General features: G+C 55.0%; 1 protein-coding gene across 1 annotated transcript in view; it reads left to right on the forward strand.

Moving 5' to 3' along the window:
• The first annotated feature begins 10,205 nt into the window (after window positions 1-10,205).
• APOB (apolipoprotein B) overlaps window positions 10,206-26,857 on the forward strand; it is a 29,798-nt gene continuing 13,146 nt past the window's right edge. The window contains exons 1-25 of the mRNA XM_074194849.1: window positions 10,206-10,391; window positions 10,823-10,861; window positions 11,498-11,613; window positions 13,803-13,948; window positions 14,147-14,300; window positions 14,856-15,011; window positions 16,300-16,424; window positions 16,848-16,933; window positions 17,444-17,669; window positions 18,302-18,529; window positions 18,748-18,865; window positions 18,963-19,109; window positions 19,339-19,550; window positions 19,880-20,117; window positions 20,408-20,584; window positions 21,074-21,265; window positions 21,720-21,887; window positions 22,299-22,510; window positions 22,845-23,030; window positions 23,483-23,604; window positions 23,915-24,125; window positions 24,485-24,660; window positions 24,749-24,924; window positions 25,628-25,758; window positions 26,034-26,416. Of these exons, the coding sequence (XP_074050950.1) occupies window positions 10,340-10,391; window positions 10,823-10,861; window positions 11,498-11,613; window positions 13,803-13,948; window positions 14,147-14,300; window positions 14,856-15,011; window positions 16,300-16,424; window positions 16,848-16,933; window positions 17,444-17,669; window positions 18,302-18,529; window positions 18,748-18,865; window positions 18,963-19,109; window positions 19,339-19,550; window positions 19,880-20,117; window positions 20,408-20,584; window positions 21,074-21,265; window positions 21,720-21,887; window positions 22,299-22,510; window positions 22,845-23,030; window positions 23,483-23,604; window positions 23,915-24,125; window positions 24,485-24,660; window positions 24,749-24,924; window positions 25,628-25,758; window positions 26,034-26,416 (4,177 nt within the window). The 5' untranslated portion in view covers window positions 10,206-10,339. The remainder of the gene's footprint in view (window positions 10,392-10,822; window positions 10,862-11,497; window positions 11,614-13,802; window positions 13,949-14,146; window positions 14,301-14,855; window positions 15,012-16,299; window positions 16,425-16,847; window positions 16,934-17,443; window positions 17,670-18,301; window positions 18,530-18,747; window positions 18,866-18,962; window positions 19,110-19,338; window positions 19,551-19,879; window positions 20,118-20,407; window positions 20,585-21,073; window positions 21,266-21,719; window positions 21,888-22,298; window positions 22,511-22,844; window positions 23,031-23,482; window positions 23,605-23,914; window positions 24,126-24,484; window positions 24,661-24,748; window positions 24,925-25,627; window positions 25,759-26,033; window positions 26,417-26,857) is intronic.

Genomic DNA, 26,857 nt, shown 5'->3' on the forward strand with positions numbered 1-26,857 from the left:
ACATTCAAACTAGACTGTGCGAGGGACTGCATTTATTTTGGGGACAAGATTCCAAAACTAATGTGGGGTGAGGGAAGCAGGCAGGATTTACAAATCTTCAAAACAGCCCTGGGTGAGAGGTATTAACCTCTATCCCTATCCCATTTTACAGAAGAGAAAACAGAGGCAAATGGGGGAAGTGACTTGCCCAGAATCACAGAGCTAGTAAGTATTGGAGGCTAGATTTGACCTCAGATCTTTCTGATTCTATACCCAGCTGCCTCTGTCAGACAATAACCTAAGCATTTTGGATTCAGAACTGGTTAGATGGTCACACTGAAAGAAACCTCATTAATGGTTCAATGTCAACATGGCCAGAGGTCTCCAGTGGACTGCCCCTGAGATCTGGGCTTGCCATCTTTTTTGATGACTTAGATGAAGGCAACCATTGGCTGTATATCCCACTGCAGTTGATAGCAAGCTGGGAGGATTAACACAGAGATGAGCAATAGGCTAGAGTAGAAGTTTTCATAGTGCTGAGGCCTCTAGAACCTCCCCCCTACTCTTTTGGAGGCCCAATAATCAAATTGATTTTCAAACTAATACTAAGATGTTTTAACTTTTCATATTGTAATTATGTACACAAGCAAACTCTTTAGGTTCTCGATCATTTTAAGTGTGTAAAGTGTTCCTGAGACAAGAACAGTTGTTTCACTGGTCTAGAACATGACCTGAATCTATTTAGATGGCAATTGAATAGGGATCATTGACAAGTCATCCACTTCATAACTACAAAAAGGGAGAGGCCTGGGTAGAAGCAGTTGTCCTGAAAAAGATCTGGAGTTTGAAGGGGATTGCAAGCTCAATACAGGTCAGCAGAAAAATGTAGAAGGCACAAAAGTTAATGCAATCTTGGATACATTAAGAGAGGTGTCACTTCTAGAAAATAGGAGACAATCTTGTCCTTCTCTGCTATTCTCTGAAATCATCTGGAGAATCATGTCCAGTTCTGGGCACCATGGACACTGATGAGTATCCAGACAATGAATCTCGAGTTCATAACATAAGAAGATTAGCTGGAAACACTGCACATGGCTCACTTGGAAAAAAGAAGGAAGCAAGGAATGCAGGGGAGAACTCCCTTCAAGTGTGGAAAGGGCTGTCATGGGCTGGGTGGATTCATCTTGTCCTCTTTGATCCCGCCAGGCAGAATCAGGAGCAGATGAAGTGACCAAGAGGTCAATTTTTGCTTTATATCAGTGAGAATGCTATGAAAGAAGAGCCAAGACCATCTGCCAATGGGAAAATTGTCAGGGAAAACTTCTTGCCAATGAGGGGTATGCAAGGAAGGAATGAGTGCTCCAAGTGAAGTCACTGTGGCTCCCTTTTTTCTTCCAGCAGAAGCTGGATAACTAATTATTTAGTACTTTGGGGGGAAGAGCTGGGAGAGCTCCTTGAATATAAGGGCTGGATTCTGTGATTCCACAAATCTGTGACTCAGATGACTGTTCCCTCTGATCCCAAGAATCTGTGCTGGGTTTTGACCCCAAGGAAGTCATTGATAAAAAGGAAGGCTCCATAGTCAGTACAACATTGATAGCAGGAACCAAGTATTCACCCTTGATCGAGAAGTGACTAAAAAAAGTACAATAGATGGCTGTGATGGATGGAATATGACTGTACTGAAAGAAATACAGAAAAGTATGGGAAGGTCTCAGTGAAAATCTCTGAGGACAGATGCAGGGGGGAGCCAGAAGAACAGTGCAGACAAGGACAGACAGAATCAAAGGTAAGAATGCCAACCATGGGAGTGGCTAGGTGGTGTAGTGGATAGAGCACTGGCCCTGGAGTCAGGAATACCTGGGTTCCAATCCGGTCTCAGACACTTAATAATTACCTAGCTGTGTGGCCTTGGGCAAGCCACTTAACCCTGTTTGCCTTGCAAAAACCTAAAAAAAAAGAATGCCGACCACAAATAGAAGAAAGGCAAGCTTGGGGCATTTATTAGGGTCTTGCTTTGGGGCCATCTCCAGAGGAGAGAGTGAGGCTGCTGAACTCACTTATCATAGAGCAGATCTTGAGGAATTCTGGAATGTAGTTTCTATATGAGCCTTCTTTAAGAATGTGAATCAAGGGGCAGCTAGGTGGCACAGTGGGTAGAGCACCAACCCCGGAGTCAGGAGTACCTGAGTTCAAATCCAACCTCAGACACTTAATAATTACCTAGCTGTGGAATCTTTGGCGAGTCACTTAACCCCATTGCATTAAGTTAAAAAAAAATAATGTGAACCCAGCAAGAGACAGAGGGAATCTTTTATTGTCCTTCTACTTATCTTAGGTTTCAAGTCTCTATTAATCATTTTCATTCTATCTTCTCAAGACCAAAGTTCCTTCTCTCTGGAAAATATAAACAAACAAAAGTGAGTCACTCTGGTTTCTCTTCATCCTCATCATTCTGTCCACCTTGGTGAATGTCATCCATCTCATCCACTCTTTGCCTCAGATAGCGTTCTTACCAAAGTGGGGTGCCTTTCAAATTCAGTCTCTACCACATGCTCTTGTTTCCATTTTCTAATTTTTTAAAGTCTGCTGATAGATAACCCTGTCTCTTTAAACAACTTCCCATTTTCATATTCATTGAAATCATTTCTGTGAGGCAGCTAGGTTGTGCAGTGAACAGAATACTGGCCCTGGAGTCAGGAGGATCTGAGTTCAAATCCGACCTCAGACACAATAATGACCTAGCTGTGTGGCCTTGGACAAGTCACTTAACCCCACTGAAAAAAGGGGGGGAAAATGAAATCATTTCTGTAGGGGGGGGGTGGTTCTTCAATGAGATTTCAGCAAAGGCCATAGGTGAGGAGCTAAAAATTTGTTCAGTTGTTTTTAGTCACATCTAACTTTTCAAGGCCCCATTTGGAGTTTTCTTAGCAAAGATACTGGGGTCATTTTTCATTTCCTCCTCCAGCTCATTTTACAGATGAAACTCAGGAAGATGAGCTAAACATTAGAGACATTGAAAGGGAAAATCCTTCAGGTATAAAACTGACTACTTGCCTAGGGAGTGGGGCAAATAGCATTCATATCTTCTCTACCTATAATTCCCAAAGCATTCTGTCTTCAGGGGTCTTCCCAGCTGATGGGGAAGGTGGCATGCAAATCAATAGACACAGAATAGATAGGAGCTAAAAAGGTCTCCTACAGAATTAACAAAGAGAAGGTGCTGGAATGAATTGGGGAATGGGGAAGCCTTCCTGGAGGAGGTGGGATGGAGGGACTGGTTCATGAAACAGCCAGGAGACTGGGATCCCTGGAGGTCCATGGAGGGGAGTGAAGTGTTAAGAAGACTGGAAGGGTTAAAGAAGGTGGGTGATTAAGGGCTTTGAATGCCAAACAGAGCATTTTGTACTTGATCCTGGAAGTGATAGGGAATCACTGGAGTTTATTGGGGGGGAGGGCAGAGGAGAGGAGGGGGTCTATGTTCTGACCTGCACTTTAATAAATCACTCTAGTGGATGAATGGAAGAAGGATTGAAATAGGGAGAGACTTGAAGCAGGCAAAATCCCTCCCCCAACTCCCACCCCTCCAATAGCTATTGCAGTTGTCCAAATGGGAGGGGATGGCGCCTGAACTAGAAAGGTTCCTGGAGAGGAAGAGGAGAGAAAGGCATATAAGAGATGGTACAAAGGTCGCACATTGGTGCCATATTGGACATGGAAGGTGAGAGCTAGGGAGAGATCCAGGCTGACTCCGAGACTGGGAGCCTGAGGGACTGGGGTGGGCTTGCTGCAGTAGACAATCTTGGGACAGGTGGAGATGGACCAAGGAGGGCTTAAGGGGAAAATAAGTATGTTTTAGACATGTTGAGTTTAAGATGTCTGTATGATATCCAGTTTGAGATGTCCCAAAGGCAACTGCATATGTAAGATTGGAGATAAAGAGTTTGGGGCAGGATAAGGAGATCGAAGAATCATCAGCATAGAAATGGCGACAAAATTCAAGGGAGTTAATGAAGTCACCAAGTAAAATGGTCTCAAATGGGAAGACCAGAGAACCAGGACAGAGCCCTGAGGGACACGCATGATTAGAGGGAGGGGTCATTTCTCCTCCTAATACTCCACCTGGAAAAAACCCTGAACTGTCCAACCATGTCAGTGTCTAGAAATAGAAAAACCTAGAGTTGCCCATTGAAAAGTGAGCCCAGGGAAGTCAGATGATTGAACCGCCAGAACCCAGGAAATGTCTTTGATGAAGCAGAAAAGGTGTCCCATTGTTACTGTACACCAGGGCAGATGCTTGGAAATGGGGGCAGGACATAGTTCTCGGGGTCCTTAGAGAATCTGAAAAGAATGAGAAGGGAGGTGAAGAAGTAGCGGGTCTCCTCTCCAGAAAGAAGGTCAGCTCCCCTTCTCATCTTCTCATCTTCATCCTCCTTTGCAAAGGGCCCCCACCATGGGCACTTCATCCAGGCCCAACTCCCCTCCTTACCCATATCCTTGCCTCCCGTGGATCCCTCTCCTCCTTTATCCATACTCCAATCTGTATTGTCTTCTCCTGTTAGAGTGTAAGCCCCTTGAGAGTTGGGGCCACCTTATTGGTCCTTCTTTCTCTCTTATTTGTCTCACTAACACTGAGCACAGTGTTCAGCACATAGCAAGTCCTGATAAATACTGACTCAGGGTCTCTATCTCTGTCTTTTCATCTATTCCTCTCTCCTTTCCTCTCTTCAGTCTCCTCTTCTTTTCTCTTCATTTCCCTTCTCTCTCTCCTCTCTCTCTCTCTCTCTCTCTCTCTCTCTCTCTCTCTCCTCTCCTCTCTCTTCCTCCTCCTCCTCCTCTCCTCTCCTCTCCTCTCCTCTCCTCTCCTCTCCTCTCCTCTCCTCTCCTCTCCTCTCCTCTCCTCTCCTCTCCTCTCTTCTCTCCTCTCCTCTCTCCTCTCCTCTCTCTCTCTCTCTCTCTCTCTCTCTCTCTCTCTCTCTCTCTCTCTCCAAATCTGAAATTGAATAATTAATCAGCTCACACAGGTTCCCTTCACCAAAATTTGCAGATAATGAAGTCAACATGGAGGAGAGAGTCAGCTTGAGGGTCCAGGATTGCTGTTCCCTTGCCCTACCAAAGTAACTTTAGGATGAGTGGTCCATCAGGGGTTCATTGTCAAGATCCTTGGTGGAGAGGTAGGTGGTCATGTCCTCATTGATCCTGTGTTGGAAGGACTGATTCATGGACCAACTCATTCATGAAGTATTCACTGGGTGTGGCCAAGATCTCAGAGGCCAGCCGGTCACAGTTGGGAGATTATGCCCGCCTCTGCTCTGAGCCACCCACAAAATTGGCCCAATTTGATGATCAGCTCCTCAGCTCAGGTTGGGAAAAAGGAGATGTTTATAAGAACTGTTTTACAAAACAATAACTCTAAAAGTGTTCATACCAATAATTAATTTAGGATTCTGGTTTTCCCTTCAGGTTCAGAATGCAGCCTCTATAGGTTATTCAGTTCGTCTTTGAAGGACATAGGTGATGGGTGAGATTGCCCAAATTCTGGGATCTTGAGTGGGACCCCACCCAACTAGAACACAAGCAGAATCTAGTCTCAGCAAGCTCTTACTCTTGGGAAATGAGGTCTTGTCTTTGGAACCTTCTATCAGAATTTGATTGATCCCATGTCAGAAGGGGAAAAACCAACTGGGGAGATCTGGGTAGAGATGGAGCCTTTGATTCAGTCTCCTGGAGGCAACTGAGTTATGTGGAGATCAGGTTCTCAGCCCAAGTTGCTAAAGACTTTTTGCCCACCTCTTCCTTAATAAGTCTACCCCCTTCCCCATGGACCATTGATCCAATCGGAATTGATTTCCATCAAGGACACCCCCTTTTCCAAAAGCTTTATAAGCATTCATCTTTGGTGAGAACCACTGACCTCAATTTATTATTTGCTTATCATAATAAATTGATTATAAATTACCCAGAAACTCTTGTCTCTAGGGCTTCTCATTTGTTACAAGGCTCAGAAACAGGCAGGGGAAGGCTAAAACCCTGGAAGGAAATGGTAGAGGCAGCTAGGTGGTGTAGTGAATAGAGCACCAACCCTGGAGTCAGGAGAAGTTTAAATACAACCTCAGACACTTAATAATTACCTAGCTGTGTGACCTCAGGTAAGTCATTTTACCTGTTGCCTCATGAAAATCGAGAGAGAGAGAGAGAGAGAGAGAGAGAGAGAGAGAGAGAGAGAGAGAGAGAGAGAGAGAGAGAGAAAGGAAAAGATAGATTCTTCACCTCCCTAACTTGATACCTACTTGGTCCCCAAGTTTGAGAACTGTTCCAGACCCTTCTCCATAGACTATTAGGTCTCTAAAGGACCATAGACATGGTTTTACCCTACCTGACCTCCTCACTTTACAGAGGGGGAGACCGAGACCAAGAGAGGTCAACATAGCAAGTCGATGGATGAGCTGGGAGAGGATATGCATCTTCCTGACTTCTGGTTCTTTTCACTTGTCTGCCTTGAAGAGAGAGAATTGGGATTTCCAATGAGGGACATTTTTCATTTTTCCTTCTGCAAGTGTCCAGAGACATGTGGCTGCCAGCCAGGATTGGTGCCTCTTAGATCTTGGGCCCTCATCAATTTGCAAAGCCCTTACAGGCAGTGACCCCAAGGATTGAGCAATGGGACTGATGCCCTCTTCAGAGGGAACAGGTCACAGGCCCTTGGAGAGAGAAGGCTGACCAGGGACAGGTCAGTTCTGGACTGGTAGCAGTCAGCAAAGAATCTAGAGTAAAGCCATCCCTGTTTGTACTGGCCTTGGCATGGCTGGAGTCAACTGGGGCCCTCTTCTGGGTCCTAAAGAGGTTGCCCCTGCCCTGGGAGATCCCAGGGTTTTAGAGCCCCCCATGTGAGTCAACTGCCAGACTTTTGGAGGAGGATCCCTCAAAGAGGGAAAGTCACCCACTTCTGGGCTCACTCGCCCACCCAGCCCACAGACGAGTAGCCGTGATAAGATCTGGGTACAAGATGGGTTGTTCCCTGCCCAAGAGGTGTCTGGAGCCTCAGTGGAGGGTGGACACGTCCAGCTCAGACAATTAGGGGAAGGGTCCTAGGATCTGGCTGGTGCAACTCTCCTTGGTTTCACCAAAATCCTCTCCTTTGTGGCTTCCAGCCACTGGCCTCCAGACCTGGCTAACAGGCAGAAGGTGGCTCAGAGCTTGGAAAGGTGAGAAGCCTAGGGGACTGAAGCAGTCCATCAGGGGGCCCCCGGGCAGGAGCATCAGAGTTGAGGCTTGAGCCAGGTCTCCAAATGGGGAGCTCCTGATGAGAAGGCAAAGGAAGTTCCCAAGAGGCAGCTTCTGGCACATTTTGGGGGTCACCAAGCACTCATCTTACAACAACCTCATGAGGTTGGCAGCAAAAGGACAGCAGCTCAGGAACAGAAAGGGTATTTCCTAAAGTGACCCAGTTCGGGGTGGGGCCAGGCTCTCCTCCCCAGGCCCCCAGATCTGTGGCTTCCAGGCAGAGCAGCGAAGGCCCAGAGACAAAGCCGAAGTGGGGAACTGGAGGAAGGTGGGAGGGCTGTTCTTCCTGTGAGGTGATAAGTGACCTGGGGAGATGGTCAAAGGTCATCCACTTTTCTAAGAGTTCTGTTATCAAGCAGCTTTGATCCTAAACTAATAAACACAGAGGTGCCCAGGAATGTGGGGGTCACTGAGGTGGTCTCTGATTGGGGGGGGTCCTCAGTCTTCAGTTGTGCCCCCATCCTCTCCTCTCCCCTACCCTTCATTCCAGTCTGTGGCCAATCCTAAGATCCCTGCCCTCCATCCCCTTCTCCCTACCAGTATCAGCCCTCCTAGATGCCCCCCAAGATTGTCTGCTCTCTCCTCTCTGCTTCCAGGCCCTTCTCCGAGAGTTGACCCCCACACAGCTGTCAGAGGGCATGCCCCACCCCATAGACTGGATCAGCTCCGTCCTCACCACGCCACGGCCTTCAGTTGTTTCCATCTCAGTCATATCAGCCTGTTTGGGGCTTCCCCTGGTGTGATGGTCCTTGTCCAGTTCCGAGGGTTGGCACAGGATGCCCTCTCCTCTAGTCCAGGGGTCCCTCTCTCCTTACTTGGCTTCAGAATTCCTCACTCCCATGGTGACTCAGGTCAACATCCCTTCCTCAGAGGTGTTCCCCTGATCCCCTCAACTTGAAGCTCTCCCCATCATGGGCTGACATCACTGAGTGTAATGCCCCAGCACCTACCGCTCTCTAGGCTGCAAGCTCTTTGGGGTCCCCTCCCTGCATTCTCCTGTGACTATTTACCAATACTGACCCTCGGTGTGGCCCTTGACCCCAGACCTCCCACCTACCCCAGCAGATTGCTCTCTCACTGGACCCATTTTCTCATTCTCTTCCTACCCACTGCTTCCTTACCACAGCCACCCTGGCAGCTGGCTCTCCCCGCCTCCCGCTTCTGACCTCGTCCCTCAATGGCCAGCTCTGACGGCCTTCCTGACTCCCCTCCTCCCTGGCCGATCTCTCCTTCCCAGCTGCCCCCTGCTTTGACTTGGGCCCGGCTGAGAGCCACATCTTGGATTGTTCCTGTCGGGGCCAAGCTGACTCCCAGCAGGGGCTCTATCCCTCCTCGTGCCTGGGATGACCAGGCCAGAAGACTCTTCAAGGGGAGGCATTAGAACGGCTCATCTGTAAGATGGGCACACACAGGATGGATGGGGAGAAATGTTGGATTTGAACGGAAGACTCGGCTTCAGATGCCACCCGGGACATCTGTGCTTGGGGCCTGCCATTTTTAGGTTTTCGGGGCACATTCCGCACCACAACCCTGTAAGAAAAGTTGGCCAATGATAGGCATTGCCATTTTAAGACTCAGTGCCCAGGGTCACCCATCTCCACAGTTGGTGTAGGGGCCAGGGTTCTTGCCCAAAGGAGCCATAGCTAGGTGCCTGAACAGGACTTCTTATGCCCCTCTAAGACTTTTCCTAAACACTCTCCAAATGCTCAGGTATGAATACAGGGGCCACCTATATACAGGCTCCTGGGGATCCTGAAGGGAAGGCCTTGAGGCAAGAGACCCTGCAGGGTCTCTTCTCCCCGGCAGACCAGGACTCCTGAAGGGTTGACCTGTGTGTGTTTACCTCAGCAGCAGGACTCGTTAGCCGGGCTCTGCACGGATGGTCAGTGGCCTGGGGGGAGCTGACCCGGGCACCAGGTTCCCCAACCCCTGCCCAGGGCCTTTGGTCTCAGGTTCCTGACCAGTTAGCTGTCCCTTTGCTTCTTCTTTTCCCCTCAAGGGCCCAGGCAGTCCAGTCTCCCAGAGTCGGGGGGGACTCCAGAAGCTCTGATGGTCAATCCTCTCGACCCCTCCCTGGTCTCCTAGCAGAGGTCACCGGCCACTGCCCCAAGACCTCCGGGGAGGGGGTGTTCCTTCTTTAGCCGACAGCCTTCGTCTGCTTTGGAGAGTCCCTGATGGTCAGGGGTCCTTCAACCTGTGCTGAAGCCAGAGTGGTCCCTTGGCAACTCCCCCCCGCCCCCCACGTAGGCCAGCCACAGGAAGCTGAATGGTCATTCCGATCCCAGGCCAGATCTTTAGGTCATGGAAGACAGAGAAGGCGTGCCCCCAAGGCTTCTCTTGTCCAAGCGGAACAGCCCCAGTTCCTCCAAGTTACCTTTGAGGATGCAGTTTCAAGATCCCTCAAAGACCTCCCAGAGCAGAAGTCCCTCCAAATCAATTTGGGGGTACACAGACCTATTATATACCTAAGCAAATTGTAAAGGGAGCATTGGAGAGAGTGAGCCACTCCCAGTGGGGAGTCAGAGCCCCCCAGGGGTTATTTTTTTCTTTTCTCTAGAAAAACGTAGAAATCCTTTTCCCTGACTGGGCCTTAGTTTCCTTCTCTGTTCATGAGAAAGATGAGAGCATCCCTAAAAGTCCCTTCCATGGCCCTGTGATCTCTCAGACTGGTCCTCCGTGGCCAAGTCCCTTCAGAACCCCTTGGACAAGAGAAGCCCCTTCAGAGAAATGGCGGGTGGGTGGGTAGGTGGGTGGGCACTGGGCCTTGCTTGCTAGCTTTTGCGTCCTCCTTTCTCCCTGCCCTCCCTGCTCCCCTGCCTGTCCTGCTGGGGCCCTGGGTGCAGGCAAAGCTAATGTGAAAACAGGGAGGCCCCAGGACTCTGCCCTTTGGACCTTTTGCAATCTTCTGGGAGCTGAGCTATATAAGGCGGCTTCCAGATCTGGAGGCTCATTTTCTCCAGCCGGCAGTCACCGAGAGGACAAGGCAGAGTCAGTACCAGCCCACTAGCCCACCAGTCCGGCCACTCGAGAGACGGGGCCAGGAGCTCGCGGGAGGCCCCCTCCCCAGCGAGCCGTCATGGCTCTCTGGGGTACTCTCCTACTCCTGCTTCTGGTTGGCCGCTCCTCCCGTAAGTGCCGAGCCCATGGGCAAGGACACCGGGCAGAAACCCTGGTCAAGCAATCTGAAGACAAGTCGCTGGGGTGGGCAAGGGTCGCCTTCCCTTCTCTGAGGGTGCCTCCCTGCTGGGTGACAGTGAGGATACCAGAGGTGGCCCTCTAAAGGAGGGAGCCCAGGGGTGGCTCTGGACTTGGGGTCCGGTATTGGCAGAGGCAGGGGGCCAGGGGGAAAGAGTCCGGGAATTCCCCTGAGAGATGACCGGGGGCTTGGTGCCAGTCGCTGCAGGGGTGGGTCTCCGGGCAGCACCCCTGCCTCAAGTGCAGGTGAACCAGGCTCCGGAGGACACCTTGGGAAGTGGGCAAGCTGGGAGGTCAGCCTGGGTCCTCGGGCGAGGGGAGGCGGATCGATTCACCAGGGCCTCTGTCTCTTCTTTCTTTCCAGAAGAGGAGGGGGCGGACAGGCAGAGCCCCAGCTGTCCCAGTAAGTCTGGGGAGGGTCTGGGATTTGGGCTGTCCAGACCTGCTTCTAGGGGAGGCTGAGGCCCCCCCACCGCGTCCTCCCCCATTGTCCCTCTAAGGCAACACTAAGTTGCTGTCGGGTGGGGAATTAATCATTGATCAGCTGAGCCGGGGAGCCAGAGCCCCCCCCAACTGTGGCTCCCCGGGACCTTTGGAGCCAACTGTGGGCGGCCAAGCCTAGTCAAATGATGAGGGTCACCTTCCTTTGTGGGGCCCTGGCGCCACCTGCTGGCCACACCCCCTCTGCCCGCAGGCTCGACTAGTGGCTGGCGCCTTGCCTGTGCTAGACACCCCCTCCCCCAGGTCACTGACCCTGAGGCTAGGCCCCCCTGGCTTGCCCAGTCCCAGCATCCTCAGTAGCCCTTTCACTGCAAGTTTGTGGGTACAGGGCGGAGGATTACACCCCCCCCAGCCCAGGCCTCTGACCCAATCAGGATGGGTAGCCCCTGGCACAAGATCTGTGCCACACTCGGACAGGCTGGTCAGATCTTGTGTTCTCCCATCTCTCTTAGTGAGTGTGCCCACCAAAGTCCAGTCTGGGGTCCCCCAGCCCCCCAGCCCCTTTGGAGTCTTGCTAACACCCATCTTCTCCTTACAGAAGACACTACCCGCTTCAAGCACCTCAGGAAATATGTCTACAGCTATGAAGCTGAGAGTGCCAACAGTGTGGTTGGCACTGCAGACTCTTACAGTGCCACCAAAATCAACTGCAAGGTCTGTAGGTGCCACAGGAAGGGCCCTGTGCCCACACAGGAGGGAAGGGTATCTCTAGGGGGAGGTCTCTAGGCTACTGCCCCACCTGGAGGGCCAGGCCTTTGCTAGTCAGGTCTTAGCAGAGAAGGTGCCTAATAAATGCCCATTGTCTGCCTGACCATCCACCAGCTGTCTAGGGAAGCTCCCGCTGGGTCCTTTTGTCTCCCCACAGGAGGGCCCTCAGGGGCCACCAGGTCAAGCCTTTGGGGTGGGCAGAGGAAGTATGCTATCTGCTTTGCTCTATGGCCCTTACCAGCCCAGAAGGGTCTCCAGAGACTGATGGAGCCTGGGACATTGTCCCAGAGATAGGGGAGGTCCTGAGACTGAAGTTGGGCATGGACTGTGGGGAGGGTGCCACTTTGTTGTTTCCATTTGAAACAGAAAATCTTCCTCCCTTTGGGGGTTCTAGAGCCTTGAGCCTCCTCCCTGCCTGGGGGGTTCAGGGGGGGCAGCCTGGAAGAAGCCCCATGACAGGAGCTCTGCCAGCTTTGCCAACCACTGAGGATGTGGGCAGAATCCAGCAACATTTGAACTGGGCCAAGTTTGTGGTGGCTTTAGAACCCAGGTGTTCACCCATGACCCAGCTGGCCGTCCTCATGGACTTCAGGTCCACTGAGGCTCCCAGCCCAGGAAGGCTTCAAAAGAAATTTGGGAGGTGGAGGAGGAGGAAAGGATTAAGTAGACTGGGGGGAGGGGGTGAAAGGCATGACCTGGAAATGCCCTCCCCTCTGAGATGCCCTAAGTTAACCATCCCATGGGCACGGGACACTAAGGCAAACCAGAGATGGCCCTGACCTTGAGAAGCTTCTGGTCCAGGAAGGAAGGAAAAGACGCATATAAAGAAGAAGGGGCAAAGGGAGAAGCTGGCTGAGGAAGGGTCACTTCTGGCCTGGGGCAATTAGGGATGGCCTTCTGGAGAGGGGCAAGTTGGAGGAGTCTGGAAAGGAAGGGGAGCTTCCAACAGGGGATTGGGAGGGGTGACACCCTGGGGAGTTCAGAATGGGAGCCAAGGCCCAGAGATTCTGGTGGGAAAGTGAGTCTGAGCTCTCTTGGGGGTGGGGGAGCTTGAAGCTGGGGGGATAGGGGCCCCTTGATGAGGGGAGTGTGGGGATCCCAGCTGTACTTCAGACGCTTTGATGATGTAAAGGGTGGGGGTGGGGCCACTGCAGGTATACTGGCCCCAGGGGTCTCACTGCAGCCGGTGAGGGAGGAGGTGGCTGTCCCCCTTCTTTGCTGCCATCTTCCTTATCATTGTCATTAAGTTAGTGGAGCGAGAGAAATTGACCCCTGAGAGGGAAGACCAGAAGGAGGCCAAAGGTCCGAGAAAGAGGGGCTCTGGGGGGGCAGTAGGGTAGAGACTGGGGCAGGCCACTTGACCAGAGCCATCCAGGAGGCCGCTGGCAGGCAAGTCTGGAGAGGGGGGAGGTGGGGACCACTGGAGCCCATGCATGGGAGGCAGAGGTGGCACCTGAGGGGAAGTGGCCTCTGAATGGAGGTGGCACAAATAGAGGTGGCATCTGAATGGGCGCCTGAGAGAAGTGGCACCTAAGTAGAGGTGGCATCTGAATGGGCACCTGAGCAGAAGTGGCACCTGAGTGGAGGTAGCACCTGGGTAGGGGTGGCATTTGAATGGAGTTGGCACCTGAGCAGAGGTGACACTCTGGGAGTGGTCAGCAGAGGAGGGAGGCAGCGTGCATCCATTCTGGGACTCAGGCAAAGTCTCTTCTGGGAAGGAGAGGGAAAGGCTGCAGGTGGAGCTTGGATGAAGCACCTTCCTAGCCCCTAGTCTGCCTCCTGCCCCCCAGAGACCCCAGAAAGGCTTAGCCAATGCTCAGCAAGGTGGGCACTGCCCCCTCCCTACAGATGCCCCCCACATTCAGTCCAGCCCATCACCTCATACTCATTCTTGGGAATAGCCATCAGTCAATTGGCTAACAGACCTGTGAGGCGTCTCCCACAATACTTGGGGAGACTCGGTGGGGCTGGTGACTGGCTGCCCCATGGAGCCCTACGATGGAGGATGAGGAGGCATTTCCACACTGCTCAGCCCCTCTGGGAGGCAGATGAGGAAACAGGCAGCAGAGGCTGCCAGGGCACTGGCCGCGGGGGCCGGGCTCTGACGAGCCACTCGTGGGGGTCTCCTTTCTCAGGTGGAGCTGGAGGTCCCGCAGCTGTGCAGCTTCATCCTGAAGACGACTCAGTGTACCCTGAAGGAGGTTTATGGCTTTGACCCAGAGGGCAAGGCTCTGCTGAGGAAGACCAAGAATTCTGATGAATTTGCCGCCGCCATGGCCAGGTGAGGAGTTTGAGTCTCGCTCTCCAGGGGGCTGATCCTGGCAGTAGCTGGCAGTCTCCCAGCGACCACAGAGGACGTCGAGGCCAGGGAGAGTGGGGGTCTGTGGGAGTCTCATGGGAGAGGCGTCAAAGCGGGATTGGAACTCACATCAGAGGGGAGGTGGAGGGCAGGCCCGGCCTGACCCCTCTCTCGGGGCAGGTTTGAGCTCCGGCTCAGCATCCCCGATGGGAAGCAGGTGCTCCTGGCCCCTGAGAAGGAAGAAGCCGTGCACATTCTCAACATCAAGAGAGGCGTGGTCTCCGCCCTGCTGGTGCCCATGGACACGGAGGAGGAAAAGCAGACGCTGATCCTGGTGAGTGCGGCCACCCGCGCGGAGGCCTTTCCTCCTCTGAGCCTCCCGCTGACCCATTTTACAGTTAAGGAAACTAAGGCAGAGGGGAAAGTGACTTGTCCCAGGTCACCCAGCTCCAGGCTTCCTGACTCCAGGTCCTGGGCTCTGCCCACCATGCCCAACACCACTGCCCAAGCCAAGCAGGAAAATGAGATTGGCCCCAACATAACCAGTGTCTGGCGGCTCCCAGGGTCCTACCCTGCCCTCCTGGCTACCCTGCCCCTAGGGAGGGAGACAGCCCGGCCTGGCAGATCCCCTCCGCCCAGAGGGATGGCAGGCGGGAGGGACAGAGGCCGGCTGGAGGGATGGGCCGGAGAGGAGCCCGGGCCTCAGGGGAACAGCCTCCTCTTCATTTCCAGAAAACTGAAATTGTGTCAAAAACAAAATCTTCCAAAAATTATAGATGGCAGCCCTTCCCCTCCCACTACCTTGGCAGGGAGAGGTTGCCCACCCTTTGCTGCTCTGTCCCCCACCATGAGCATTGACCCCCAATGGGCTTTCTCCTCTCCTGACCAGGACACTGTGTACGGGAACTGCTCCAGTGACATCAGAGTCCGGGCAAAGGAAGGAAATTTGGTAACGGAAATGTCGATCAACCGAGACCTGAAACAATGTGATGGGTTCAAGGCCATCAGCAAGACTACCAGTCCAATTGCCCTCATCAAAGGCCTGGTGAGTGCTCATCCTTGATGGTCCTTGGGGTCCAGAGTCATGATCACAAAACCTCCAAACCTCAGATCTAACCCTGAGGCTCCAAGAAGGGGAGGTATTCGGCCATGACCACACAGTGGCACCAGGATACCCTGCTGCCCCCTGCCAGCCCAGGACTCTCTGCATGGGGAGCATCAGAGCAGCAATGCCCACTGGCCCTTAGAGGAAGTGGGAAGCTGTGTCCAGGTTTCAGGGGAAGACCTGATTGATCCGGCCCCAGCCCGGGCATCATTCCGTCTGACAGCCCTTGGGCCTTCATCAACCTGATCTGAGGAATCAGCCTGCCCCTTAGGAGTCTCTATAAACATCTCTCTGGGCTTGGGCAAGAGGAGCATAGGTTTGCCCCCCACCCCGAGTTGTGATTCCTTGAGGGGAGACTGGGTTGGGCAGGGGCAGCCCAGTTTCAGGCTGACTCCTGGCCCATGGACTAGTTCTCCTGCCATAGGCTCCATTTCTATTGCTCCGTGTCTTTCTTTCCCATCTGGAGGGCAGAGGCCTCTACCTTTGTTTGCCCAGGACCCACCTAGCTCAGTATCCACCACATAGTCTGACTGAGCAAATGAATGAAGAAGAAGGAAATGAACAAATGCATGAATGAATGAATGAATGAGTGAATGCATGGATGGAGGGAGGGATGAAGTATTAAATGTCGACTGTGATGCTGGCAGATAAAAAAATAGAAATACTGACATCTCTTCTCTTGGGGACTACCCCAGATTGAGGAAGACAGCAGGGAGGCAGGAGAGGAAGGCTAAAGTTCTCAGACCCCAGCAGTGGAGCCTAGGCAGAGGGACCCAAGGAAAAGCAGAAGATAAGGGGAGTTTCATGGGGAGTGATTGATTGGCGAGGCTTGTGTGGGCACTGACTTCACTGTGCCAACTCTGAGCATCCTGGGGCTGCTGGCCTTGCCTGGGCTGGGGGCATCCCCAGGGGTGTTCTGGACACTGCCAGTCTGGCTGGAGAGATGAGAAGACCTGAAATAGAAAAATTATGATGCCATTAAAGATGGTGTGATGATGATGATGGTGGTGGTGGTGATGATGATGATAAGTGTGAGAATACAAGGATTCTTCAAGTCCAGGGAAGGCTCTGGGAGGGAGGCTTTGGCCCAGACCAGGCAGGCACCTTGTTCTGGCTGAGCTTGGTCCCCTGGGCACTCCTGGCTCTCCCCCTTTGCCTTCCCTGGCCATGGAGAAGGGAAGGGGCCAGGGCCCCAGAATGGACATCCCTTCCCTATCATCCTTCCCAGAACGGCCCCTTGTCAAAGCTGCTCAGTAGCCAGCAAGAGTGCCAGTACACCCTGGACCCTCGGACAAAGCACGTGATGAAAGGCATCTGCAAGGAGCGCCACCTCTTTCTTCCCTTCTCCCACAAGTACGCTGTCCAGGCCCCCAGTCCATGACCCCACCCCTCCACCCCTCCACCCCTTCCCTGGCTTTCACTGTGCCCAATCCTGTCTTGGGGGCGGGGGGGGGCAGGTAGGGAAGTCCAAGTGAACAAGACCGTCTGGCCAAGTCCACTGAGGCCAGAAGCAGAGCCAGAGTTTGGCCTAGAAGAGTCAGGGGAGAGGGTTCTGAGGGTCGTGGGTGCTTGTCAGAATGAAGGAGGCCTAGCCTAGGCTGGCCAGTGGGGTCTTTGCCAGTCAATTGGCTGGCTTCCATGGGGATCCCTAGGTGGCTGGGAGGCTGGAGTCTGCTTGAGGACCCTGGGCATGAGGCAGCAGGCTCTAAGGTCCAGTGAAGGCCAGGAGACCCGATGTGGCAACTGAGGGTCCCAGAGTCGTGTTCTACCTTCCAGGGATCAATACGGCATGATGGCCCACATCACCCAGACCCTCAAACTTGAAGACACTCCCAAGATCAACAGCCGCTTCTTTGATGAAGGTGGGCAAGGGAGAGGTGGGGCTGGGCAGAGGGGACAAGCCAGGATTTGGAGTTAAGGCATGGGGATTCTGTCTGGGCCTCACTCTTGGGGGGGGGGGTCTTAGCAAGGCACTGAAGGCCATTCCCAGTGATGCCCTCTGAGGATGACTGGACCAGGGGGCCGGTCCCTGTCCCGTCCTGCCCCCTCATCTAGCTGGCATCAGCCATGGGATGGGGTGCCCCAGTTCAGAGCTGGGGGGCCTGGAGAGAGCCTCTCATTGATGGATTCGGAGAGGGAGGCCTGGGGCAAGAAAGGAACTCAGCCAATGGGGACGGAGCTGTCCCAGGGCTGAAATTCAGCCCAGTCTCTGCCGACCTGCCCTGAGGGTGGTGAGCTCCCTGTGACTAGAAGGAACCCAGCAGGGGCCCAGTGACTCTGCCCAGGAACCCCCAGAGGATCTTCCTCTCCTGGTGGGAGGTGGGGCTGCAGCCTTGGTCTGACCTCCTGGCCTTGATCTGCCCACATTCCAGGTGCTTTTCAGAAGAGGGGCCTGGCCTTGGAGAGCACTGAGGCCTTGGCACCCACCAAAGAGGGCGGGGAGCTGGTTCTGCAGACCCTCCAGGAGCTGCAGGCGCTGGCGGCCTCCGGGCAGAACGAGCAGCGGGCCAACCTCTTCAGCAGGCTGGTCATGGGCCTCAGAGGCCTCAGCCAGGACGCCATCACTTCCCTTTGGCCCAAGCTTCTAGAAGTCTCCAGGTAACGTTGGCAGGGTCCTAGGCCCAGGAGGCCCGGGGGGGGGGGGGGGGCAGGGACCAGCCTGGGAGGCCTGGTGGGGCCAGGGGCTGGCCTGGGGCTGGCAGACCTGGGAAATTCAGAGGGGAAGCCTTTGGTGTGGGGTGAGCCCTGACCTGGGGGGGGGGGGGTTAAGGAAGCCTTAGGCATGAGGGTGGTCCTCACACTGGGGGGTCAGGGAAGGCTTAGGTATGGATGATTCCCACATGGTGGGGGGGATCAGGGAAGGCTTGGGATTTGAGCAGGGCCAGGAAGGGTGGGAAGGACCAGAGAGGAAAAACAGGGAGGAAGAGCAGGGCAACGTTGGCCAAAGGTCAGAATGAGGTTCTCCAGTGACCATGGCCATGGCGGTGGATTAGTTGGGCCTGGGTCCAGCTTTGGGGGCTCAGAGGAAGCCGCTGTCTTCTCGGCTCCCTGGCATTCCATCCTGCAGGCATGAGTGAGGGGCTCAGAGGGGAGGTCCTGACTGGCAGGAGGGTGGGGAAGATGTTTGGTGGGCATCCCCACTGGGTATCAGTGGGGGGGAGGGGAGAGGAGCACTCCCCAGGCCCCTTCAAGAGGAATGGCTGAGCCAGGTCCATCATCCCACCCCACAGCCCCCTGGCCCTGCAGGCCCTGGCCCAGTGTGGGCAGCCCCAGTGCTACGAACCCATCCTGCACTGGCTGAAGTCCCAGCAAACCAACCCTTTGCTGATGGAGGTCGCCTCCTATGCCATGGCGCTGCTGCCCAACCCCTCTGCTCAGAGGCTGCGCCATGTCTTCAAAGTGGCCCAGGAGCGGCCGAGCCGCCTCAGTCTTTACGCCCTGAGCCACGTGGTGAACAGGTGAGTGCCCCTGCTGGGACGGGGGCGGGGGGTGCTGCCCAGTCCGTGGGCTCCCCCAGGTGCTCACAGGGGTTGAGAGCCACCTCCTCCCAACAGCCCCTGATACAGACATCCCGGTTGGTATCAAGCATGTGACAGGGGAGGAAACTAAGTCTGGAAGCGGCACAGCACTGACCAGAGGCTGGCAGCTCCTGCTAACTCTGCTCTCTGCTCCCCAGATTCCACCCACAAGTCTTCCCAGAATCCCAGGAGCTGAAGGAGGTCGTCGACTACCTGTTGGCCCGACTTGGGTCTGAGTGTGCGGGCAGTGAGGAGGACACCTACCTGACTCTGCGGGTACTGGAGACACACCCTGAGCAGGTGCCCACCCCCGGCAGCCACAGTGGTTCCTGCCTCCTGCTAATGGGGCGCCCTGTCCTTCCTCCCCCTGCAGGTCATCGGAAACATGGGCAGAGCCCTGGATGAGGCCCAGCCGCAGCTGAAGGCTACCCTCCTGAAATGCATCCAGAGCCCAGCACCAGCTCTGGCCGTGCAGAAGGCTGCCATCCAGGCCCTGCGGAATATGGAGCTGACAGAGGAGGTGAAGCCTGGCTGAGGACCAGCCTGGGGCCTGAGGCCCAGCCTGGATGGGGGGGCAGAGGGCTGACCTAGGCTCTGACTTCCAACACACCCACCTTCGGAGGGCAGTGGTTCAGAAGAGACATGGAGACCCCAGGGCTTGTCTGAGGCTGCCCTTGGTGATGGAGCTAGCGAGACCACCGAGCAGCCGAAGGTGCTGACCAACTTCTGCCCCTTCTCTTTGAGGACAGGTGGAGAGTCTCCTTCTCCAGACCTACCTGGACACTGCCTCTCCCGAGGACAAGCGACTGTCGGCCTACCTTGTGATGATGATGCAGCCCACCCCCCAGGGCATCCGCCAGGTGATCCACACGCTGCAGACCGAGAAGAGTGAACAAGTGAGGAGCTTTGTGGCATCTCACCTGGCCAACATCTTGGACCCTGAGGATCTTAGTGTCCAAGGGTAAGGAAGAGAGGGCCCCACCTGCTGCCCGGAGAGGGCCCCCTGGTCATGGGCCAAGATTCCTTTCCCCTTGAGGCCTCTGGGGTACAGGCCCTCAGGCTAGACACGGGCAGGGCAGAACCTGTGTCTGTCAGGTAGAGCCCCAGTCCCTGTGATCTAATGGGGGGGGTCTAGGAGGGGGGAGGGGATGAGAATTGAGGCAGTGGTAGGAGGGGGACCTGAGGGTTGTCAGGGTTGAGGAGGGGTCTCTGACAGCCCCTGGGGCAGCTCAACTCTGGGTCAGAACCCCCAGCCCGGCCCCTGGGCAACCTGCCTTTCCTTTCCTTCAGCATCCGGAGACAGGTGGAAGCAGCACTCCAAGGCGCCCAGCTCCCAACGGCCATGGACTTCAGGAGGTTTTCTCAGAACTATAAGTTCTCCAAGGCTTTTTCTACTCCTTTGTCTGACCCCTTCTCAGCCAAAGTAGAGGGGAACCTTCTGTTTGACCCCCACAATTACCTTCCTAAGGAGACCATGCTGAAGACCACCCTCTCCATCTTTGGCTACCCATCTGTTGACTTCTTTGAGGTATGTCCTAGGCAGAATTTCTCTGCTGGTGCCCTAGGGGAGCCAGGGAGGGTGGGGGAGGGGCTCCTCCTGCCCCAGAAGTTCCCTCCATTCCCAGCTGCTGTCAGGAACTCACCTCTAGACAGAGGACGAGTAGAGCAGAGGTGAGCCCAGGGAAAGGTGGCCCCCTTCTACCCAAGGCCAGGTCAGGAGGCGTGGGCCTGCCTCAGGGAGTCGGCTCAGGTGGGTCTGGGCAGGAGTCTCGGGGGTCTCTTTCCTGGGGTCTGGCTGACCGGCTCTTCTCTCCGCAGGTTGGCCTGGAGGGGAAGGGTTATGAACCTATCGTGGAGGCCCTCTTTGGAAAGCAGGGCTTCTTCCCAGACAGCACGACCAAGGCCTTGTACTGGGTGGACAGCCGCGTGCCTGGCCCAGTCTCCCAGGTCCTAGTGGACCACTTTGGCTATAGCAGGGAAGAGAGGCGGGAGCAGGTACGTGGCCCCACCCTGCCCCACACCCCAGAATTCTTGGTGCTTCTCTCCAAAGGGATGCTGGGTCAATTTCCAGGTGATTTAAAGTTGGGGTCCCCCAGTCCTAAGGATTCTGGGAAAAAAACTCATTTCCCTTCAGTTGGAGGAAGGTCCCTTCAGCACGGCTGGTCTGAGGGGGGGCTGGGCCTCTGGGTGGGCAGTTGGACCCAGACTCTGGGAACCACAAGGGGTCTGGGCAGGAATTCTCTCCACAGACCCAGGGAGGAGCTCCAGCCTCCTCTTGCTGTCTGTTATTTTGGGGTCCCCTTCCTCCTCTCAGGATACCCTGTTTTTGGCTCCTTCCTGGGATGTTCCAGGTCTCTCTAGGCCTGCATCCGCCACAACTGACAAATTTGCTGGTTCTGCAACTGCCAGGACAGTGGCATCCTGGTGGCAGCGGCTGGACGCCTTCAGTCACCAACTTCTGCCTTCTCCCCCCCAAATCTGCAGGACATGGTGAATGGCCTCCTGCTCAATTTTCAGAAGCTCATCAAGGACTTGGGGTCCAGGGAAGCCCCCGAGGCCCAGGCCTACCTGCGTATTCTGGGTGAGGAGTTGGGCTATGTTAAGGTGGAGGACCTCAGGATCCTGACCACAGCACTGGTCCAGATGGCAAAGTCCTTCCGGGGCCTTCCTCTGATGGTGAGAACCCGACCCCCTCAGCTCCTCTGGTCCCCAGGCCTGGCCCACTGGCCTCTCTAAGGGCCATCAGGCTCTTCCCAGGCCCTCATGGGTCTGCCCAGAGGGAGGTCCTGGGGATGATCTCAGAGAAAAGGCTCTGGTGGGGGGGGGGGGCTTCCTGCCCAGGGTGAGCTTTCAACTGGGCTCAGAGGAAGCCAGGGAGATGGGAGGTGAGAGGGAGGAGGAGGGTGAGGAAGAAGAAGGGGGGAGGAGGGGAAGAAGGAGGGGAGGATGAGTGGAAGTTTCCCCAGCTGGTGAGTGGCTGAGGCTGGATTTGAACTCAGGTTTTCCTGACTCCAAGCCTGGGCTCTATCTGCTGAACCTCCCAACCACCCCCTGGGCAGTCATTGGGGGAAAGGGGCTTTGTGGGAGCCCAGGCCACAGCCTACTTACCCCACTTCTTGGTGTCCCTCAGATCTCAGAGGCCCTCACCAAAGGCACCACAAGTGACCTCTTCATTCACTACATCTTCATGGACAACACCATTGAGCTCCCCACCAGCGTTGGGCTGCCCCTCCAGCTGTCCACATCTGGCCTGCTCATTCCTGGAGTCAAGGCTGGGGTGAAGCTTCAAGTGGCAGATGTGAGTCCTGGGGCAAGAAGGGAGGAGGCAGGGCCTGCAGAGACTGAGGCACAACTGCAGCTTCCTGCCCGCATGACTGAGGGTGGACGGGCCTCTCTGTGGGCTGCAGGGGGTAGGGGAAGGACCTTTCCATTGGTAGATGAGATCACAGAAGACCAGAGTGGTTCGAAGACTCAACTGGGGTCACACGGCCAAAGCAGGCCTGGGGTCCCCTAAGGACAGAGGTCAGCTGGTCAGTTTAGTCTGGGGGTCAAGGGCCAGAGAAGCCTCGGCTTCTTTTTCTGCAAGGGCATCAGACTCAGAGAGTTCTGGAGTGCCAGGCCCCTGCCCACTGCCTGGGCACTGGTGGGAACTGAGGTCTTCTAGGAAACCTGAGTTCCACCCAGTTCCCCTCTGCTCTTCCCCCACCAGAGAAAAGCCGAGCTGGTAGCCAAGCCCTCCATGTCAGTGGAGTTTCGAACCCACCTGGGGGTCACCATCCCAGACTTTGCCTGGAGCGGGGTCCAGATGAGCTCCAACCTCTACTCCGAGTCTAGCCTGGAGGCTCGCTTGGCTCTGACCAAGGGCCAGCTCAAGTTTGCCATCCCCGCTCCCAATGGCCCCATCAAACTCTTCAAAGCCAGGTAGGTTCCCCTGGTTGGGGCACTGCACCCTGGGGTGGCCCTGGGGAGAGACCCCCAGGAGATTCAAGACCTGACTCCTGCCAGACTGCCCAAAGCAGAGACTCTGGGGAGAGGTCCTGGAGATGCCCCTTCTGCCTGCCCCCCCTCCATTCTTTGCAGGGAGAGAGGGAGGGTCTGGGCCCACCTGCATGAAGTGGAGGTCTCCCACAGGCTAACCCCTCCAGGAGACACCCCAAAAGCCTAGACAGACTGGGGGAATGGGATCCCAGGTCCAGGGCCTCCTGGGGGGTCTTTCCCGGGTCCCCCACTCACCAGGCATTGCCTCCCCTTTCAGTAACAGCCTCCACCTGGTCTCCACCACCACGTACTCCAAGGTGATCCCACCCTTGATGGAGAACAGGAAGTCCTGGTCCAACTGCAGAGACTTCTTCAGGGGCCTCAGCTTCTGCTCCACCCTCACCTACTCCAACGCCAGCTCCATTGAGGCTGCCCCTTACTACCCGCTCACCGGGGACAGCAGGTGCTACACCCCCGCCCAGCCCTGGGTGGCCCCACAGGGTCTCCTCTTCCCTCTTTCATGGGGAGGGGAGGGGAGTTCCAAGTAAGTCCCCCCATTCAGCTGGTTCATGAGGGGTGGGACACCCCAGTTCTGCCTTTCTTCAAGGTGATCATCTCTAGGCTTGACCAAGCTGAACTCCAGTGGAGGTGTCTGTCTCCGGAGGGGCTGGGACCTCTCTGGGGGACCTCACGTCCTCCCACCCTAGGCCAGTCTCTCCTCGAGTGACCGGGGAGCTCTTAAGAGGAGGGTCTCTGGACCCTCACTGGCCCTGCTCCAGCTGTGGGAAGGCCTGACCCTCATAGGTGAGGTCTATACAGGCCTCAGGGAGGTGACCACCCTGGGTCTCTTGGGGCCTAGAGGGAGTCTCTCTGCCACAGTGGAGAACCAGAGCCTGCCCCTCCTTCCCTCCCCAGGTTTGAACTGGAGCTGCGGCCAACTGGGACAGTCAAGGACTACACAGCCAGTGTCAACTATGAGCTGCAAGGCCAAGGGAGAGACTTGGTTGATCAGCTGAGGTTCGCTCTACAGGCAGAGGGTGAGCCTGCCCCACCGCCTCCGAGCAGGGGTCATGTTGAGGAAGACAGAAAGAGGCCTGGGGCCCAGAAAAGTCAACAGCCCCAGAGATAGGGTTCTCCAAAGCCTGGAACAGCATCCTGGCATGACTCCCTGGGCCCTTGTGGGACTCCCTGGGGCTCTGCAAGGCTTGGCAGAACTCCCCAAGGCTCCATGGGGTCTCAGCAGGGCTCAGCAGAGCTCCCCAAGACTCCCTGAGGCTCCCCAGGGATTGGCAGTATGAGTGGTGCTATGGGGCAAGGACAGAGCAATAGGAGGGGACATTCTTTCAGGCCCAGAGTCCAGTGAAGCCACGCTGACATTCAAATACCATCGAAGTCACATGACCCTGACCAGTGACCTCCAGGTGCCGGACTTGGAGGTGGACCTGGGTGCCATCCTGAAAGTCCGAGATGTGTCAAATGAAGACAATGTGTTCCACACCCTGACCTTGGATGTCCAAAACAAAAAGACCACAGAAATGACCTTTTCTGGCCACATCAGGTACCCATACCCAACTCCCTGACCAAGTGAGGGGTCTCTGCCCCTGCCAGCCCAAATAGGATCCAGCAAGCAAGAGAATCAGAAAGGCCTGAGTTCAAATCCAGCCTCAGACTCTTACTAGCTGGGGGACCCTAGATGAACCACTTCTCTTCTGTTTGCCTGAGATAACTTTGGCTATTGTTGGTACTACCCCCACCTGTCCACAGCTCTGGGCCACACTTTGGCTGGCTCCCACAAACACATCTGAAACCCTCTTCTAGACTCAAGGGGTTTTCAGCTACCACCCCACCATCCAGGCAGGACTTTCCCACCTGTGGCTTTTGCTGAAGTGCATTATGGTCCTGTGTGGCTCTTCACAGGTGTGACCGGAAGGAGCAGGGCATGATCAGGGCTGTCCTCTCAGTGCCCCTCCTGCAGGCCGAGGTCCTGAGTGAGGTGCTGATCCACCGGTCCCCCGAGAAGCTTCAGCTTCAGATAGAGAGCTCCGCAACCGCCCATGGCACAACCATCTCCAAGAGAGCGACCTGGTTTTATGGTAGGGATGATGTGGTGGGTCCTGGTGCCCTCTGGTACTGTGTGGGCACCATCAGGGAACACCCCTGCTAACTCTGCGGTATTTTCAGATGATAAGAAGCTTGAATTTGAATGGAAGTTGGGCACGAACACGGAAACCAAGAAGCTGGCATCCCAACTCTCCGGTTACAAGGAGAGCTTGCACCGCTATTCACAGGACTGGCTGGACCGCAAGGTCACCCACACAGACATGACCATCCGCCACATGGGCTCCAAACTGATAGCGGTGAGTCAAGTCTGACTGGTCATTGTTTGGTCTCCTGGGGCTGATGAAGGAATGCAGATGTGGGTGCCGGGCTGCAGTAACCAAGGGAGGCTGGATGGACAAACCTTCCTTCAGCACATGGCCCTCCTGGAGCTGTAGGCCAGTGGAAGCTGTGAGCCTTCAGGGGAGCCTGGCATCCCTACACATCACAAAATGAAGACCTCTGGGCAGTGGGGGGAGTAGATTTAGGGCATCTGGGATCTTGCTACTTTGGGGGTGCCTCCAAAAGTCCCTTCTTCCCACACCATCCTGGGCACTCTGCCCTAATTTTCCCAGTGTCCTGAAGGCCTTGCTCTCTTCTTCCTGAAACAAGACCCCAGCAGAGTGGCAGTCTGAGACCACCCACCATCCCCAATGAGGTCCTTTCCTCCTCCTTTCCTTTGGAGTGAAGGAGAGAAGAGGACCCCAGGCAAGAACCTCTCTATTATGTTCTTCAGAGGCTATGGAACCCCAGCCCCCTAGCTCCTGGTACAGAGGCCATTAGACAGATAGGGCAGTCACATATCATGGCCCATGAGAATGTCTCCCATTGGGCACCCTCATCCCCACTTTGTCCCAATGCCCTGGCCCCAAACCTGTGTTATTCACCTGAGCACAGAACATCTTATCCTGATGATGCTGGTGAAGGTCTTCAACATGGTCCCTTCTCTTCCCCCTCCTCTAGGCAACCAATACATGGCTCCAGAAGGTGTCCCAGGGCCTTCCTTACAGTGAGACCCTACAGAGGAAGCTCCAAGACCTCCAGGAATGGGAAATGCCAGAATTTCAAGTCCCTGACAACCTCTTTCTGAAAAGGTAAAGAAGGAAGGGGCAGAGAGGATCTAGGGAGCTGCAGGGGGTGGGCATCCAGACCGAAGGGCATGGGTGGGTCAAGAGGAAAATAGGAAGTGGTTCCTGGGCAAGGGAGGACAGAGACCATTCTCCTCATTCTATAGATGAAGAAAGTGACTGGTCTAAAGTCCCATAGCTAGCAAGTTAATGGCAGAGCCAGTAGCAGAGCCTGCTCCTTAGTTCAGAGCCATTCCAATGGGCTCTCATTGTTCACGTCATCCTTCCCTGATTGGTTTCAGTGACGGCCGGGTCAGATACACACCGAACAAGAATCACGTGAAGGTTGATATCCCTTTGCTTTTTGGTGGGAATTCTCTGGAACAGCTTCAGCTGAGCCGGGTCATTCGGATGCCAGCCCTGGACCTCCAGGCCATTGGGCTCAAGTGGCCAGAGCAAGCATTCAGGCTGCCGCCTTTGACTATCCCCAAGTCCTATTCCCTCCGGGTCCCCCTCCTGGGTGTCCTGGACCTCTCCACCAATGTCTACAGCAACCTGTACAACTGGTCGGTTTCCTTCACGGGTGGAAACACCACCAGCCCAATGGCCGAGCACGTCACCTTCCAGTCCCGGTATCACATGAAAGCCGATTCAGCCCTCAGTCTCTTTTCCTACAGTTTGCAAGGTGAACCCAGGGCCCCATATAGGGGGGGGGGGGGAAGGGGAGAGTTAGGAAGCAACTGCTGCACCCATGCCCTGGGTGATTGGGTGTGACTTCTGAGGTGATGACGGCAGGGTGCCTATGCCTTCTGCCTGGCCTGGGACCCTGAAGAGGGAACCACCAAGAGGATTTGCATTCCTGGAAGGGATTCCTCCTGGAGAGGAAAAGGCTTAGGGTTGGCATGAGTCACTCACAGACAAGATCACCCTGTTCTGTGTGACTGGAGGCAGAAGCTAGGCTAAGATGGGCTAGCCCCGGCAGACATCCAGAGGGGTCTTCTGTTGGCTTCATTGTGCTAGACACTGACTGTGGTGCCACAGAGGTAAACTCTCTAGAAAATAGGAGGGGAATGGGCTCAATATCTGGGCTTCTGACTTCTTTTACAAACTTAAGGTTCTTGGTTAG

Source organism: Macrotis lagotis, chromosome 1 (genome assembly GCF_037893015.1).
Source record: "Macrotis lagotis isolate mMagLag1 chromosome 1, bilby.v1.9.chrom.fasta, whole genome shotgun sequence".
Lineage (NCBI taxonomy): Eukaryota > Metazoa > Chordata > Mammalia > Peramelemorphia > Peramelidae > Macrotis > Macrotis lagotis.